Source organism: Leptopilina heterotoma, unplaced genomic scaffold (assembly GCF_015476425.1).
Source record: "Leptopilina heterotoma isolate Lh14 unplaced genomic scaffold, ASM1547642v1 Lhet_65, whole genome shotgun sequence".
NCBI classification, from domain to species: domain Eukaryota; kingdom Metazoa; phylum Arthropoda; class Insecta; order Hymenoptera; family Figitidae; genus Leptopilina; species Leptopilina heterotoma.
Window position 1 is genome coordinate 2,066,502 of NW_025111152.1, and position 18,227 is coordinate 2,084,728.

Consider the following 18,227-nt stretch of genomic DNA (forward strand, 5'->3'; position numbering starts at 1 on the left):
ATTTTCAAAGACTGAATTTGTGTTTTAAACTTGATAAAAGTATCAAATAATTTATAATAAACTGTAAAATATGTTATTTAAGTTTCTGTATGAAATGTCAAATATCCATCATATTTAACAATTTTTTTTGGCAAAGTAATTTAATTTTAGTAAATCAGAATTATTTGAATAATAAGAATTTTAAATACACTTTAATATTATTTAAATACTTTTTTAATTATCAACTGAGAAATATAAAAAAAATTTACCTTAAAAATTAACCATTCTTCATTTTATCGGGATTTTGAATGTTTGTAACTTCGTTGGAGAAAAACCGATTTATGCCAAATTTTTGGAGCATGTAGATTGAAACAATATCTTCCTGCTGCTAAAATTTCGCGATGGGTTTTGCACTAGTCTTCAAAAGAAATTGATTAAAAAAAAGTGTTTATTTTGAAGGTTGCAGACAAGTATTATAGCTGACTTGAAGTTGGTTTGTTTTAAACTAACTTTAAAAAAATCGTTTTATTTTGAATTTGACTTTTATCGCAAGTAGCAAACCAACTTCAAGTTAGTTATAATACTTGTCTGTAACCTTCAAAATAAACACTTTTTTCAATCAATTTCTTTTGAAGACTAGTGCAAAACCCATCGCGAAATTTTAGCAGCAGGAAGATATTGTTTCAATCTACATGCTCCAAAAATTTGGCATAAATCGGTTTTTCTCCAACGAAGTTACAAACATTCAAAATCCCGATAAAATGAAGAATGGTTAATTTTTAAGGTAAATTTTTTTTATATTTCTCAGTTGATAATTAAAAAAGTATTTAAATAATATTAAAGTGTATTTAAAATTCTTATTATTCAAATAATTCTGATTTACTAAAATTAAATTACTTTGCCAAAAAAAATTGTTAAATATGATCGATATTTGACATTTCATACAGAAACTTAAATAACATATTTTACAGTTTATTATAAATTATTTGATACTTTTATCAAGTTTAAAACACAAATTCAGTCTTTGAAAATAAATACCTATCAATCGCTTTTTTTATATTTCTTAAAGTGATTACTCCTTTTTTAAATATTTTGTAATGTCTGTCAATGTAACCTTTTTTCATGTACTCTCAATTTATAACATCTTTTTTTATACGAAATGTAATTATTTTTTACAAATCATTGTTCATTTCGTCATCCCAGAACATGTAAGAATATTTTCCCTGAGTATTGACATTTTTTATAAAGGTCAAAAATACATTAGGCGAAATAAAATGGTTTGACCCTTAAATGTTTATTTAAAAAAGTTATTAATATATTATATAAATAATAATAATAACAATAAATTTAACAAAAATTTTATTGAAGCTATGAATAATTGAATTTAGAAATTTAAAAAAGTAGGTTTTTGAAAAATTGCAATTAAAATTTTTTTGAAGACATTTGAAAATAATTTTAAAAATTAAAACAATTAAAAGTTTTGTCAAATTGCATTGAAATAAATTATCTATTTGAAAGGATTTGATTTCATTACTTTTAAAAATGTTTTGAATTATAATTTTCTTTGTCCTTCCTAAATTAAAGGATATAAATATATAAATTCATAATTTCGAAAGTTATTGAATTTTTCGATTCAATTTATTTTACAATTGAAATTATTCACAAATAAATATATTAAAAATATGTTTTTGTGTATTCAATTATCAAAATTTTTTAGGGTTGTACATAGAAACAATATTTTTCAAAAATTATTTATCAGTATTTTTTAAATCCTAACCTTAATTAATAACGGGAACAATTATATTTGTATTGTGTAAATAATAGAAAAAGTAAAAATTATGTCTGGAAATGAGAGAAAAATGAAATAAAATTTTTATGTCATCTCTGGTACAAATTTTGAATATTAGTATATTAAAGAATAATAATTGTCTCTATTTTCATTTATAAATATGTATATTTTGTTTTTCAAAGAAGGAGAAAATGCACGCAGTGAAACTCCGAATGCAACTCCGAATGCAAATTCAACAATAGGCAACACAACGCCAACTTCTGTAAATACGTCCACTGCTGCTTCTGCAACAATTGGCCCTGATGACGAGCAAATTGAACCTCCATCTATTGTTGTTTACTTAGTTGATCCATTTTCTCTCGGCGGCACCGAAAATGTTGATCGTCGAAGGCTTGCAATTTTAGCTTTACTACGAGCATACTCTGCTGCAGTTCGGAGTATGCCAGAAAACATTAGATCAAATATTAACGTTCAGGTAATCATGCATTCAGGTTAATCATGCATTTTTTAATAATTACAGGTTTCGAAGTGAAGTAATAAACTAAACAAAAGTACAAAACGAGCAATATTTAAAAAAAAAGTCTTCAACATTTTTAAAATTAAAATAATAATTCAAAATTTGCTTCTTAAAAAAAGAAAATTAGTTCTAAGACTTGTTTCGTCTTTTTCAAATTATTGAAAATTACATTATTTTAATATTTAAAAGAAAAATTAGTGTTCGTTTTTCATGTCTTTTTCGGAATTTAGTAATTTTGTAAATTAAATTAATGTTAATTAATTAATAGTTTCTAGACAAAATTAGTAATAAAAAAGTAGCTTTAGCCTCAGAGAAAGTATCAAAAAAGTAAAAAAAAAATTAAATTTCGAATAGTATAATTTTTATTTTTAAAACGGAAAAAATAATCTTCTAGAAATAAACAATACCAGTTCCACTAATTGGAAGAGTTGAATAATAATTCTGACTTTTTGATTTAACAGTTAATATCCTTAGAAAGTGTAATGGAATTGGGCCGAGCTCGTGAAAAACTAAAAATCCAGGAGGAAATGCGAGCCCTAGCTTTAACTGTCTTCTTGCAAGGTCGGCGTCTTCTCAATCATAATTCAACTGTTAAAAGTCTTACTGGTTTCGGCACTGCGGCCGCTGCCGATCTTTTCCTAAAAAGTAAAGATGTAAGTATATTTCCCTCTTATTACAAAATGTTATTGAAATCGTTAGAAATTTAGAATTTTTCTAGTATTGGCTGTCAATAAAGAATAAAAAAATTTTTGAAAGTAATGAATTAAAAACGATTAGCCAGTGAAAAATGGTTTTCAGTCACTTAGTAATTCTATTGCCACTCTACATCAGGAACGAAATAAATCACCCTATCGACTGTACGCACCGGCATATGTTCTCGCACCGCTGAGAGCAAAAAGCGAGGCACCGGAATCTTTTGGAATTGCTGGCCCTGAAGAATGTGCTGTGCTTTATTTGAGCTACTGTTTGAGCGAAGATCAATCATTGTTATTGGCTGTTGCAACGGACGATCGTGGAGAAATATTCGAAAACACCGCCATTAACATTGACGTTCCAAATCGAAAAAGAAGAAAACGTGCTTCCGCAAGACGTATTGGTCTGCAAAAACTGATGGACTTCATTCTTGGTGTTATGTCACAGGGGGTAAGTTATCTTTATCTTCATTTTCAACTTTAAGTATCAAATTATCAACCTTCTCTAATTCTAGGGAGTAAAGTAGACGTTTTTAATTTACCTTATTAACCACGGACTTAAAATGCCTTTTTAGACAATTTTAATTTTATAATAGAGCAAAGCCAAATTTTCATCGAAATTAAAATTTAAAGATTAAATGCTTACTTTGAAAGCAAGCAGTGCCCAAATTTTCAAATGCAAATTATAATCAGAATTATTTAAAAATTAACAACAAACAATATTCAAATTGCATAAAATTACACAAAGAATAAAACTATTCCTAAATGAACATACAATTTTCAATCACAATTTAACATACGTTTAAGAATATTGAAACTAAAACAATATTTTTAACCTTATTGACGACCAGTTTATAATAATATTGAATTTATTTTTGTTTTTCAATTGAATTGCATTATAAGTAAAAATTTATGCCATTTTGTGATTCTAATTTTTATTAAAAACGAGTATGAAAAAAATCCTTTTACAAAAATGTGTAAATGAATTTACTTGATTACACTAAGAAAAATGTAAATAAATAACTTTTACTGTCTTACATTTTTTTTATTTTCAACAAAAATTAATTTCTTGAAAAATTGAAATTTTTTAAAATTTATAAGACTTGATTTTTCAGAATCTATTCGCAGTTTGAAATTAGTTTTTGTTTGCTTCTTTGTCTTCTAACTTTTTAATAATTTTTCTTTTGAAATATTTTGAATTTTAAAATTAAGGCATTAAAAATCACTGAATTATTGTGAAAAATTTATCAAAAAATTTAAAAATATTTAATTAAATTCTCGCGAAAAATTTTATTATTTATGAAAATAATAGAATTCTTTCAAAGAATGTTGTTATTAAAATTTTTAAAAAAAATAATGAAATTTTTTAAATAATTTTTATTGAAAATTTTGAAAGTAATTGAATTTTTTGAAGAATTTATTTAAAATTTTTAATGTAATCGTGTTTATTAATAACTAGCACATGATACGCGCAGAACGCGGTATTCCATTTATTATTATTTTGTAAATTAAAAAAATTTTATATTTTCAAGAATAAACATCAATTTTTAAATCATTACAGATTCAAAATTTAAAGAATTCACTTATTAAGTACATAAATCTAATATTACCTAAATATTCTTGTTTATTATTATTCAAAAATTTTAATAACATTTTTCGCAAGAATTTCATTATTCTCATAAATAATAACATTTTTTAGAACAATTCAATTATTTCCAATACAATTTTAATAAAATTTCTCGGAAGTATACAATTATTTTAAAAAATAATATTAATTAAATCCGATTATTTTCAAGAATTTTAATAAAAATTCAATTATTTTCGCAAATTTCGATGAAATTCTTTTTAAATATATCATTATTTTCAAAATGTTTGATAAAACTCCATCAAAAAATTCAATTATTTTCAAAAATTTAGATAAAATTCTTGGAAACAATTAAATTATTTTTTATGAATTGTAAAATCCACCACAAGAATTCAATTATTTGCATAAGTAAGAAAATTCTTCAAAGGAATTCAATTATTTTCAATACAATTTTAATAAGATTTCTCCAACAGGTTCAATTATCTTTCAAAATTGTATTAAAATTTTTCTACACAATTCAATTAAATTCCTGAGAAGAATTTTATTATTTATAAAAATAATTTAACTCTTGCGAAGAATTTTACAATTTATACAAATAATTGAATTGTTTCAAAGAATTTTATCAAAATTTTAGGAAAATAGTTGAATCCTTTCGTGAAATTTTAATAAAATGTTTTGAAAATAATTGGATTCCTACGAAGAATTTAACTATTTATAAAAATATTTGAATTCTTGCAAAGAATGTTATTATTTATGAAAATAATTGAATTTTGATTTTTTATACTCTAAACAACACCATTGGAAAGATTTGCAAATTAATTTTTGGATTATTTTAGAAGTCCTTTAAAGAAACAGAGGCGTTGTATATATAAATTTGCAATAAAAAAAAATGTTGATTTTTCAAGGTCCAACCGTGGCGATTGGTTGTGGGAAGAATAGGTCGCATAGGACATGGTGAATTAAAAGGTTGGAGTTGGTTGCTTTCGAGGAAATCTCTTCTGAAGGCCTCGAAACATTTAAAGGAAATTTGCGGACAATGCAGTCTTTTATATCCTACCGCAGCTCCATGTGTTCTTAGTGCTTGCTTAGTGTCATTAGAGCCGGATTCAACTCTGAGATTAATGGCCGATCAGTTTACTCCTGACGAACGATTTAGTCAGGCATCGGTTAACTGTCAGTTATCTACTCCGCAAGATGTAACGTGTACTCATATTCTTGTTTTTCCAACTTCAGCTACTACTCAAGTAAGTTAATTTTGTCTTTCAGATTTTTCTAATATGTTTCTAATATTTTTAGTTTAAAACAAAATTGTATTAAATATTTGAATTTTGGTTTCTCCAGTCTTCTCAAACTGCATTCCAAGAGCAACATATTAATGGTCCAGAACTTGGAGATGAAGAGTTATTCTCCGCATTGAATGACGATATGCCAGAAGGGATGGAGGGAATGGGAGACTTTAATGATATATTTAACGTGTGGCCGGAAGCTGGTGCTGGTGGAGGTCCGAGTCCAAGTGGAAGTCCTCATCGTCAGGAAGAGTCGCCACTCGGTGGTGAAGGTGGGGGTTCTGGATTAGGAAATCATGACGGTCCTGGTAGTCCATTTCAGTGCAACACACCAAGAGTAAGTGAAATGTCTATCATTTTTTCAATTATTTTTAAAGAATTTTCTTCAAAAGTCAAGGAATTTTAATCGAATGAAACAACAAATTAAGAAACTATTGTGTTTTGACTTTATCTTATGTTTGCCGTTATAAATAAAATTGTTACTTAAAAACGATATAAAATTTTTAATCAGTTAATAAATAAACTGAAATAAAAATAATAAATGTTTCTGTTGGTATTTGAAAGTTATTTTCTTAATTACACATGCCAATTATCAATGTTTATAGGTCACAGCATCTGAGCAAGCGGAAGAAGTTGGTACACTTTTACAGCAGCCTTTGGCTCTTGGATACTTGGTTTCAACGGCTCCAACTGGTAGTATGCCTTCTTGGTTTTGGGCAGCGTGCCCTCATTTGGAAGGAGTTTGTCCAGTATTTTTGAAAAATGCGCTTCATCTACATAGTCCTGCAATTCAACAGAATAGTGACGATTTGTTACAACAACAAAGTGCTCTAACTGCTCATCCACTTGATTCACAATATACCACCGATGTATTAAGGTTAGTGTCGTATTTTCAAGTGTTTTCATTTTAATTAAAGAAATTAAATTAAATTAAATTAAATGAAGAGAAATAAAATATTTATTGCGCCTTTATTGCTCTTTTCAGATACGTATTAGAAGGGTACAATGCACTTTCTTGGTTAGCAGTGGATGCAAACACGAAGGATAGACTTTCATGTTTGCCTGTTCACGTTCAAGCACTAATGAAACTCTATCACACAGCAGCAGCTCTCGTCTGACCAACAATGTCTTTTGATGTTGCGCAAGATGCGCACTTTTCTCATGCACTTATTATTGTTCCGTCACTTGGGGCTTTGCGAGAGAAGTTTATTTCATACGCCTCATCTTTACCGTCATTTTGACCATAGAGATTATAATAAAAATACTGAACGTTTATTGATAGTCCACATGAGTAATTTATCATTATTGTACTACTGTATCATCGAAAGTGGTTAATAGACTTCGAAATGCAGCAATCAAAGCACAGCTCATTTCTGTAAAACATTTCTTACCCACACAATTAGAATAGGTTAAACAATTTTTTTTTAAATAATTGTTAACGTAAATTACGTTAAAAAAAGCAATTAGTAAATGTCAAAAAAAAACCTTGTAAAATGAATGGGTAGGAACGTGACGAGAAATCGTTTCTCTCAAAATATTGTATGTATGTATGGTACGTATGGATAACTGTGGGTGTGATTTTGAATTCGCATTAGGCTCTCTTACAGTAGATAGATGAATTGAACATCAGATTTTAAGGTGTTTATGTATCCAAATGTTTTTAATTGTATATTAGATTTTGTAAAAAGTTTTTATGATTACTAGTGTTCCAATCAATATGATAATGATCTTACATTACTCGAAATAATCTATAAATGATATAAACTTATAGTAGTTTTCTTTTTTTAATGAATGCAAGCCTCGTACAAGCCCCTGGTGATAAGTATAATTATGATTAATAAGTAATACGCGTGCACAGTATTGGGTCTGCGTTATGTTTCTTAGATCCGTACTGTTACTTTCTCAATGAAGTTGAAGAAATTCTATTAAAATCCAGTAACGTCATATATCCATTATAGTGTAAAATATTGTTTTTAAATAATTTATCAAGTGAATTGTCACTGAGATTAGGTAATTATGTATTAAGCGGACTGAACGGAAGAAAGAGAGGCGATGAGGGCACAAAAAGTCAAGTAGATCAGTAAGAGTTAAAAAAATAAATAGGAAGAAAATCGCGAAAGGAGAGAGCGAGAGAGAGAGAGAAAAGTGCGTCTGCTTGAAAGCCTAGGTGGCCAATTGCGTCAGTTGCATAGTACAAAGTTGACTTGTACATAGGAACCTTTTAAGCCCCATTAGTTAATTTACTCACATTCACCCTCACTCACTCACTCTGTATCTATAGTATTTATTACTTGGGTAGTACTTCATTATTGGGATTATATTACTATTATTATTATATTAATATTACAAAATACAATTTTACGTGTATATATTTACATACCAGATCCTTTCTGAATATCTTACGACACTTCCATCACTTTCAATCCTACCTTTATTCTGATGACTTTACTTGCACAACTTTTTTATACTGTGTTACATGCATATATCGTGTTCACTCCAATTCGAAAATATTTTCATTGTTCCGCGTATTTCATTCACTCGAAACAATCATCTTCATTCGAATTGGGGTCAACGATATTAATTAATTGCGCTCTTTAATTACTTATAATATTGTTGAATACTGTTATATTGCGATGCGAACAGATAAGTAGAGTTATTTTGTAAATAATAATAATAATGCAAATTGCTTGTTAATTTAACTCTTTCAGATTAGAAACATTTTTTCTTCATAGAAACGTCCTTTTTCATTATTAATGCGTTTAATTTCTATTATTTTTAATGAATCCCAAATTTATAAATTTCAGTATAAACTTTTAACTACATTTTCTCAATTTAAAAATTTCTTTCTAATTTTAAAACTTAACTCTTTAAAAAAATTTTTAGTAATAGTAATATTATTAATTATTAGCAAAAATGCAATTTTTTTTAATTTAAATATTTATTCGAAATTTTATTATTATTTAAATAAAATTTCGTTATTAGAACAAACTTTTATTAAATTAATAACAATTTTTAAAAAACTAAATGTTAAACTCTTGATGTTTTTATAACTACGTTTTTTATACTTTTATTATTGTATAATTAGAATTCGAAAAAATTCTACAATATTCTGAGTCTGAAAGAGTTAATAAAGAAAAAGATCTGAAACTATATATAGAACTCACATTTTTTTTAAATTTGATATTTTATGTTTTTATCATTTTTTAAAAATAAAAGTGATATTGTCTTAAAATATTTTTATTCGAAACTAAAATTGAGATTTTTATTCAACAGTTTAGTACATAATATCCCAATGCGTATAATAAAATGTTTTTCAATGAAAAACTAATTTTAAGATTGTCATTAATTTTCAGAGATTTATAAATATGTTCTATTTTTTTCACTTTCACTTATGAGATTGACTTGTTTGTGATAAAAAATAGTATTACAAGAAACCCTGGATTGTAAAATAATATATAAATGACATTTTTGTTCAAAATTAAATTTTTGGTACTATTAGTCGTATTTAAAAGAGAATTATAATTATTAATTACAAAATGAGGAAATTGAAACTTTTTATACAGAATATGATCACTTATGTAAAAATTGATCTTCAATTAAATTTTTATATTATATTGAACGATTTTTCTTGGTGTGACTTGTATATTTTTTTACTTTCCACAGTAGGTAGTTCTTAGCTGGATAAATTTTTTTTACTAAAAACACAATCAATGTCAATCAAATATATATTACATATAACATAAATTGATCGAGCCATATAACAAACACTTAATTAAGAATGTTCCAAAAATATGTTCTCGTACTGGAGATTAAAAAAAATGAATGAAATTTCTCAAATTCTGATCCCTATATCGAATTCTAAAAAATGAATGACTTCAAAACATGTGAATCATATAAAACGCATGTAAATATTAATATGTAATTGTCTCGACAACATTCAATATAATAATTCAATTTATTTCTTTTTGAGTACGTGTCGCTTACAAATCTAATTAAAGAAAGTTATTCCAGTACATGTTCGGTTTTCAAACTCTTATTCCTTTATTCTAGTAGGTAAATATTAATACCCACAATTTTTATTTGTCTATTATTTTGTAGAAAATAAAATTGAGTTTAATATGGGGTCGTCCATATACCACGTGGATAGTTTTCAAAGATTTTTGACCCCCCCCCCTCCCCCTTATGGACACAAAAATACATTGGATCGTGGACATTTTCTAACTTTTTTAAACCACCCCTCCCCCAAAAGTGTCCACGTGATATATGGACGAACCCTATACTACAAACTTGATACGTTCCAATTTATTTTAGTTTTTTAATTAAAATTTAAACATATAAATTAAATAATAATTTTTTAATTAAAAATAAAAATATCCCACAGTGCAATATTTTTTAGCAAGTTTGCATTGAAAAGTTGAACTATTTATAGTGCAACTTTGCAGGAAACTTATATGTTTTATGTATAAAAATTTCATTTTTTATTTTTTTTGACAAAAATCTTATTTCTCTTATAAATCTTCATTAAGATTTATAATTTATATACTCATTGTAATCTTCCATTCATATAAGTTATTGCAACATATACATTTATCAAATACTTTATTGATAGCATTAATTTTTTCATAAATTGTCATTTTCAGATTGTCATTTCTCTTCTATTTTTGACAATTTCTTGTGAGAGCATAAATATGAAGTCGAAATATATTTTAATAAGGTAAGTGACCTAATAGTAGCATTTTTTAGAAAAATTTAAACTTTAAGAATTTATTAAAAATCTATGAAATAAGTTGAATGAAGATATAAAGTTAATTAAAGAAAGGGGATTTATCATTCGGTAATTAATATTAAAGGTGGAAGGTGGTTAAAGGTGGAACACTTGAAATAGAGAGGTTCATTCACTATACGAACATATACTTACACATTAAAATAAAAGTAGTGTGGGTAAGAGGGCTATATTCCCTTTATCCAAATCTTTTTCATCATCTTCGTCTTTCAAGTACTTAAAAAAATAGTCTCAATCTTTTTTGGAAATACGTTCGTGAAAATCGTTATCTTAATTAACGCGATTCCTTCAGATATATTATTGACGTAATAAAGTGATTTAATCCAATTAAATAAATTATGAATTAATAAATATGTGCTTTTTAAGGAAACTTATTTATATTTCATTGATTATTATTGATAAGAAATTATTTAGATAAATATAATTGTTAAATAAATTTAATTGAATTAATTTTTAAATGATTAAGTTTTATATATTTAATTTATGTAAATAATATTAATATTAAATTTATTCTAATATAAAATATTTAAAATTGTTAAAATTAAATGTTAAAAAATGTTATGAAAGATTAAATTCAATATAAAAATTTTATACATATTTTAATAACTAATAAAATAATTAATTTTACTAATGTCTTTCATTGCAGATAATAAAACGTATATTTATCTGCTTCATCTGAGAAGTGTGTATTATCTATAAATTTAAAAAGATTAATTCTAAAAGAAATTATTAAAGAAATACATAAACCAACAGAGAAAAGAAGGTCAGAAGAAACTGACAACTGACGGTATATTGTATTTTAAAATTTATTTATTATTAATTTTTTATTATCCTACAATTTTTTGTTTTAAATAAAATTATATTTATATTATAAAAAAGTTTAATAATAAATAATATATAAATAATTAATATATTAATAAGGGTGTCCAGCGGTCAGGGAATTTTAATCAAAATCAGGAATTTTTTTTTAAATTTCATAAGAAATAGATTTTTTTTATTTTTTAAATTTTCAGCCGAACAGATACTTGAATGAGTGAATCACTTTCGTTTATTAGTTCTCTTTCATTTTTGAAATCATCATCAAAAAGCTTTTCTAATTTGGAAAACTTTGTGAAAATGATTTTAATTTTATCTCATGGGAACGCTGCTTTAGATCGTGGTTTTTCAACAAACAAATAATTAGATTATTTTATCTTTGTTTTTTTCAGATTTTATGTGTGTAATATTTTGTTTACAACAAAAGAAGGTTTATAATGATGATAAATAAAGTGTTTAAGTTCACTACCATAAAATTACGTTAATATTTACCAGCTCAAATAATTTTTTTTTGTTAAAGATTTGTTATAAAAAAGGGAAGGGAAGAGTCAAGGGAAAGTCAGGGAATTTTTTTCTTAGTACTTGCAGGACACCCTGAATTAAATATAAAATAAATGTATATGAGTATTTTATAAGTAAATAAAATTTATTTTTGAATAAATACCAAGAACCGTTTCGAAATTTTAGTTTCGTTTTAGTTCCTGATTTTCAGTTTCCGTCATTTTTAACTGATTTTCAGTTTAATTCCACTGATTCAAATCGCGAGAATAAAGTCACTGATTCTTACTCAAATTTCACTAATCTTAAGTAGGAATTTCACTGATTCTGATTTAGAGAGTAAATTTCAATAAAATTAGGCCTAATTTTTGATGATTTTGTTCGTATTACTTCATGTAATAAATGTTTTTTATAATAAACAAAATATGATCATTTATTTTATATAAATATGTCTATTTTTTATAAATTATGTTTAATTATTTGATTTTTGCTTCCTCATAAAGGAAGCCTTATAGTGATGTCGATTTCCGAATTTTTTAGAACCAATTATTTTTACAAATTTTCAAGTGTAGTATATATAATTCGTCGAGAGGAACAAATGTCCGGATGTATGTGTGTGTGTATGTATGTGTGTGTGTGTGTGTGTGTGTGTGTATGTCACCGATTCTTGTGGACAAATTTTCTCTTACACGTCTTGACGGATTTTGATAAAATTTTGTAGATGTATTACGGTCACGAATACCAAAAATCAGACAAAAGGATTTTCAAAAATATCTAAAAAAAAAATTTTTTTCAACAATTTTTTAATTTTTGAAAAAATTAATTTTTGGATTTTTTGAAATAACTTTTTTCTATATTAAAATTTTTATTAATTCTTGTCAAAATTGCATTCCTGACATAAAAACGAATCGATTCATGTATATAAAGTATATATTTTATCAAAATTTATAGAATTAATAAATATTTTAAATTTTCACAAAAAATTGAAATTTTGTATTTTTTGACATTTTGTCTTAACACTTTAAAATAATTATTCTAAAATAAAAAATTAAACAATTGGTATATATTATATTGAGGAAGCTTAATGATCATGAAATGAACAACTTTTTATTTAATTATGTTTTGAAAATGAATTTTTCATCGTCAAACTCGAAACACTGTTGGCGCGCAATTGTCGTCTAGTATACAAAAAAGAACAAAAGTAGCGCCTAATATTAAATTAAATATTATATTAAATATAATGGAGCGTCTACAGTAAGTGCAAAAATTCTAATCTAAGTACAGTAGATTTCAATAATGCCTTTCTAGTTTGAAAGTGTCGCCAAAAAAAAAAAATTGAAATTTAATGTTTTTTTCACAGTCATTTTATTTGAAATATTAAAAATGAGTTCTGCACCTTAAAGTACATTATAAAAACTACAAAAAGAAAGAATTGTTTCATTTTTTACCCGTTATTCCCGCTTAGTAGAGGGCCCCAAAAATGGCGATCTCAAATTTGTAAGAGTTTGCGGTGCCCCTCATAGAGCCTCTCCTGACTGTCTAAAATAAAAAAAACAAAATTTATTCTTTAGTATACATTAATACTTAGTGGACGTATATGATGAAATTAAAAAAAAGTTAAAAAAACGAAAATGCGGTACTTTTAAAGTCAATTTTTAAGAAATGATGATTTTGATCTTTTGAATTTTTGACTTTAAAAGTACCGCATTTTCGTTTTTTTTTTACTTTTTTTTAATTTCATTATATACGTCCACTAAGTATTAATGTATACTAAAGAATAAATTTTGTTTTTTTGATTGTAGACAGTCAGGAGAGGCTCTATGCGGGGCACCGCAAACTCTTACAAATTTGAGATCGACAATTTTTGGGGCCCTCTACGAATCGGAAATAACGGTTAAAAAACGAAACAATTTTCTCTTATTGTAGTTTTTATAATGTACTTTAAGGTGCAAAAATCGTTTTTAATATTTTAAATAAAATGTCTGTGAAAAAAAACATTACAGTGGGACCTATTTTTTGCCTTCGCAAACGCAAGTACGCCTTAAACCAAACTTAAAATATTTTTGCTTTACAGTCAAATAAATGTAAGTTTAATTCAAACACATTTTTTGGTTCATTTATAAAAATAATATATTAAATTCAAACGTAATTTATGGTTGATTTTAAATTATTTAAAATCAACTTTTAAGTTTAAATCAAACATAAAATTTGTAAACATAGGTATTTTTTGTTTAAACCAAAACAGAAAATATATTTGAATTAAACATAATTATTCAAACAAATATTATTTTTGAATCAAAGCAGTAGATATTTTCTATATATGTGGAGTGGACGTCCACATGAAAAGGGCCCATATTGTCGGTTCTAGTTTTCGAGATAATCGCAATTTAGTGATTTTGGAGCAAAATCTTAATTTTTTTTTTATTTTTTATTATCAATCTACATGTTTTGACAAGTCGAATCATGCGGTTTTCATTAATTTATCGATTATTTAACTGTTTGATTTCATTGGTTCTTTAGAAAAATGAAAAGGGCCCATTTTGTCGGTCATTTGCAAAAGTAATCCGTATTTTAAAAATGGTGGTGTCGAAAAATTTAAAACCTCTTGATTTTTCATCTTTAGGGTGTTCTGGACAGTAAACAATTCTTATCTGAATAACTTCCCACAAGAACCAGAGATATTGATGTTAGAGTCTTTTTTTTCGTAATTGGCGAAATGAAAATTTGGATATTGCGTCAATTTTTTCATAATAGAGACTGTCAAAAATTTTTTAATAAGTTTAATATCTATTCTTTTTTTTCAAATGTCACAATAAAATTTAACCTAATCATTAATCTTGTAAAAAAATGGTTTTTTAATAGAAAAACTGTCCTTTCTAGAAAAGGGCCCATATTGTCGATTTATCGTATTTTCAAAATTAAGGGGAGGGGGTGGTTCTAAAAATTTAAAACCTGTTGGTTTTTTATCTTCAAGGTGCCCTAAACTGGAAACAATTCTTATCTGAATAACTTCCAAGAAGAACCAGAAATACAACAATTAGTTGGTATCGCAATCTTTAATTATGTTTTTCTCGAAATGAGGTTTTTGGAGTTCTAAACTTTGAAATTCCGTAACTCAGCGAATTTTCAACCAAGAAAGTTCTAAGACCACTCAAAATTTTCCAAATTTTGCCAGGAATACGCCCATATATATAACTCCAATAGTGCCAAAATGGGCCCTTTTCATGTGGACGTCCACATATTAGGATTAAGCTTACAAGCTAATTTAAATTAATCAAAATCAATTAAAATTATTTTTTTACTTGAATCGAGTATGTTTTCTCAGTGTAACATTTTTATTTATTATTTAATGTTTTAATCTGGTCTGAAAAACCAAACAGTATTAACAAATTTTTTAGAAAAAAAGAATTTTAAAAAAAAGTGCTCGTTCAAAAATTGGCAACTGCTAGCACTAGTTACAAACGATATTTTTCCGTAATGAAAAAATATGTTACTGTTTCCACAAATCTAATAAAAAAATTTAAGAGTGGATAAAAGGTTTCTAGTATAGGCCTGAATACTTCGCGTCAAAATGTCAAAACTCCGCGCGACGCATATTTTTTTAAACATTATGTATCTTGTTTATTTTTCATCCGATTTAAATAAAAATTTCCAAAAAACTTCTTGACATGTTAATAAACAAATGTCTCACTGGAAGTTTTGTCAACTCGAAAGTTCACCGCATACTTTTTCTCTTCAAAGTTGAGAAAACGTATTTACCGACAGGTCTTTATTTACATTAACAAATAATTTTACAATTAATGTTTTAAAATGTTTTAATCATTTTATCGTCTTCAGTAGACCCTGGTACGTAAGTATATCAATTTTTAATTAATTTCATGCAGATTTGTTTGAGAAAAGTCGATTTATGTTTTGAAATTCAATGAAATTGAAGAATAAAAAAATTCTGTTTTTGTCCATTATTATTAAAAATAAAAGTCCCACAAAAAAATATCAAAGACAAAAAAGTTGCGCATTTTTATGCTCTATACGGTAGTATGTTTTAAAATTAAAAATTCCTACTTTTATTTTTTTCCATTTTTTGACGGCTTGACTGGCTTGAATTTTTCAGTTCAAGCGCAGATCGAGTTATTGGACGCGGGAGCTCAATTTCTTAAAATGTTTTAAAACAATTTTTGAAAGATAATATAGTTTTTCAATTATACAATTGAAATTCGGTAAAATCTTTTAAAATAATTGAAATTTAGTGAAATCTTTTAAAAATAATTGAATTAAACAATATTGGACGCTTTGTACTCAAAGATTGAACGCTCTGCGCTGTAGAGAATATTGGGCTTGAGCGCTTTGCGCTCAAGATATATGATATTATATTCTTTACAGCGCAAAGCGCCCAATAGTTTATTGAGCGCAAAGCGTTCGTTAAATTATACAAAAATTTTTTTAAGAAATTCAATTATTTTCGAAAAATACATAAGAATATTAAAAAAAAACTATTTCTTAAAATTGTTTTATCATAATTTTTTGATTATCTTCGAACAAAATAAATTAAAATTTTCTTTTTCGACGTTTTAGAATTTCGGAGAAGTCATGTTCATATTTATAATTAAAATTTTTATAAAATTTGATAATTTTTTTTATATTTTTCGTAGATTTTACCAAATTTCAATTGTTTAGAAAATTTTTCAATTGTATAATTGAAAAACTATATCATCTTTCAAAAATTATTATAAAACATTTAAAAAATATTCATTTTAAGAAATTCTTTATTGCAATTTATTGAAAATATTATAAACATTTACAGTTACAATTGTTATAAAAGATTGAATTTTTGTATTTAAATAATTGAATTCCCGAAGAACTTTAGGAAAATTATTAAAAATAATTGATTTAGAGATAAAGTTTCGTCTGTCTGTCTGTAGAAAATTTTGTCTCCACAATAACTTGAGTAAATTTTTATGAATCGACTTGCAATTTGGTGGACTTCTTTAGTCCATCAAAATGAAGACTGAGTTCGTTGAACAGCTCATTTTGTCAAAAATCAACAAAAATTTTCAAAATTTTGTATTTTTGACAATTTTCAAAAAAATATTTTTTTCTAATTGTTTCCTTAAATTTTGTGTAATAACAAACAACTCGTGGGCTACGCTACGCTTGACAGTTTGATTTTTTTACAATTGACTGTTCGATTCTGCCTATATCCTACAATTTTTCGTTATTCAACACTCACATCGGTTAAAAATTATAGGAGCGTAGCGTAGCCCACGAGCAACTTGCAAGCGAAAAGTTTTAAACTCCTTAAACTCAATCGACCCATCTTGGGACTTTTAGGAAAATTTTTCTGTATATTATCACTATCAGGTATAAATAAATAATAAAAAAAATTAAAAGGCCGTAGCAGTATAAGCATGTAAAAATGGCCCCCTCTTGGATTGGGTCCATATTTAGGGAATAATTTTGACCTATTATGAGACTTATTTTCACCAAGTTTCAACTCGAAAAAAAATTTTGTTTTTGAGTTATACAATTTTTTTGAAAAATTCAAAAAAATTCAAAAATTTTTTTTCCCTCCGAAATGGTTGAACCGATTTTCATGAAAAAAATTTTTTTGTACAATACAATATGAAAAGTTAATAAAAAAAAATTTTTCGACCAAATTCTAACAAAGAAAGTCAGTAAAAAGTCAGTGAAAAAAAATTTTTTTAAAATTTTTTTTTAAAAAACATTTTTTTTATTGAAATTTTTTTTGCACAACCGCCATTTTTTTTCTATAAAATAATAGTCATTTCAAGAGTAACATATATTTTTGCAAGATGATTGAAAGGGTACTTCATACTTTAAAAAATAAAAAACCGATTTTTGGCCCCTAAATAGTGCAGTTTTCTATATAAACGAGGGGTCAACATTTTTTAAAATTACATTAAAAATTAATTAAATTAAATTTCTAAAAAAGTTAATAATATATGCCTGTTTATTGTAAATATTGATTTTTTAGTCAACTTTTCAAAAAAATTTACAAAAAAAAAAATTATTTTTGAAGTTTTTTCAACTTTGGCATATTTTTTAATAATTGTAGAAAAAATTTGAAATTTACATAGGTTTAAGTTTTATCTTTAACTTAAGACCATAAGAGTTTAAAAATCTTAATCGGTTCGTGAGATCCCAATATACATACATATATAGAAAATATCTACTGCTTTGATTCAAAAATAATATTTGTTTGAATAATTGTGTTTAATTCAAATATATTTTCTGTTTTGGTTTAAACAAAGAATATGTTTAAAA

General features: G+C 25.8%; 1 protein-coding gene across 4 annotated transcripts in view; it reads left to right on the forward strand.

The window, feature by feature from the left end:
• LOC122510001 (mediator of RNA polymerase II transcription subunit 13) overlaps positions 1 to 8,223 on the forward strand; it is a 72,508-nt gene extending 64,285 nt beyond the window's left edge. For 2 of the 4 annotated variants that reach the window (XM_043624373.1, XM_043624375.1), the window contains exons 10-16: positions 1,951 to 2,243; positions 2,747 to 2,938; positions 3,084 to 3,428; positions 5,468 to 5,806; positions 5,904 to 6,185; positions 6,454 to 6,725; positions 6,834 to 8,223. In XM_043624373.1, coding sequence (XP_043480308.1) covers positions 1,951 to 2,243; positions 2,747 to 2,938; positions 3,084 to 3,428; positions 5,468 to 5,806; positions 5,904 to 6,185; positions 6,454 to 6,725; positions 6,834 to 6,966 — 1,856 coding nt within the window. In that variant the 3' untranslated portion in view covers positions 6,967 to 8,223. The remainder of the gene's footprint in view (positions 1 to 1,950; positions 2,244 to 2,746; positions 2,939 to 3,083; positions 3,429 to 5,467; positions 5,807 to 5,903; positions 6,186 to 6,453; positions 6,726 to 6,833) is intronic. The other 2 variants (XM_043624376.1, XM_043624374.1) reach the window with 2 other exon arrangements.
• The last annotated feature ends 10,004 nt before the right edge of the window (positions 8,224 to 18,227 follow it).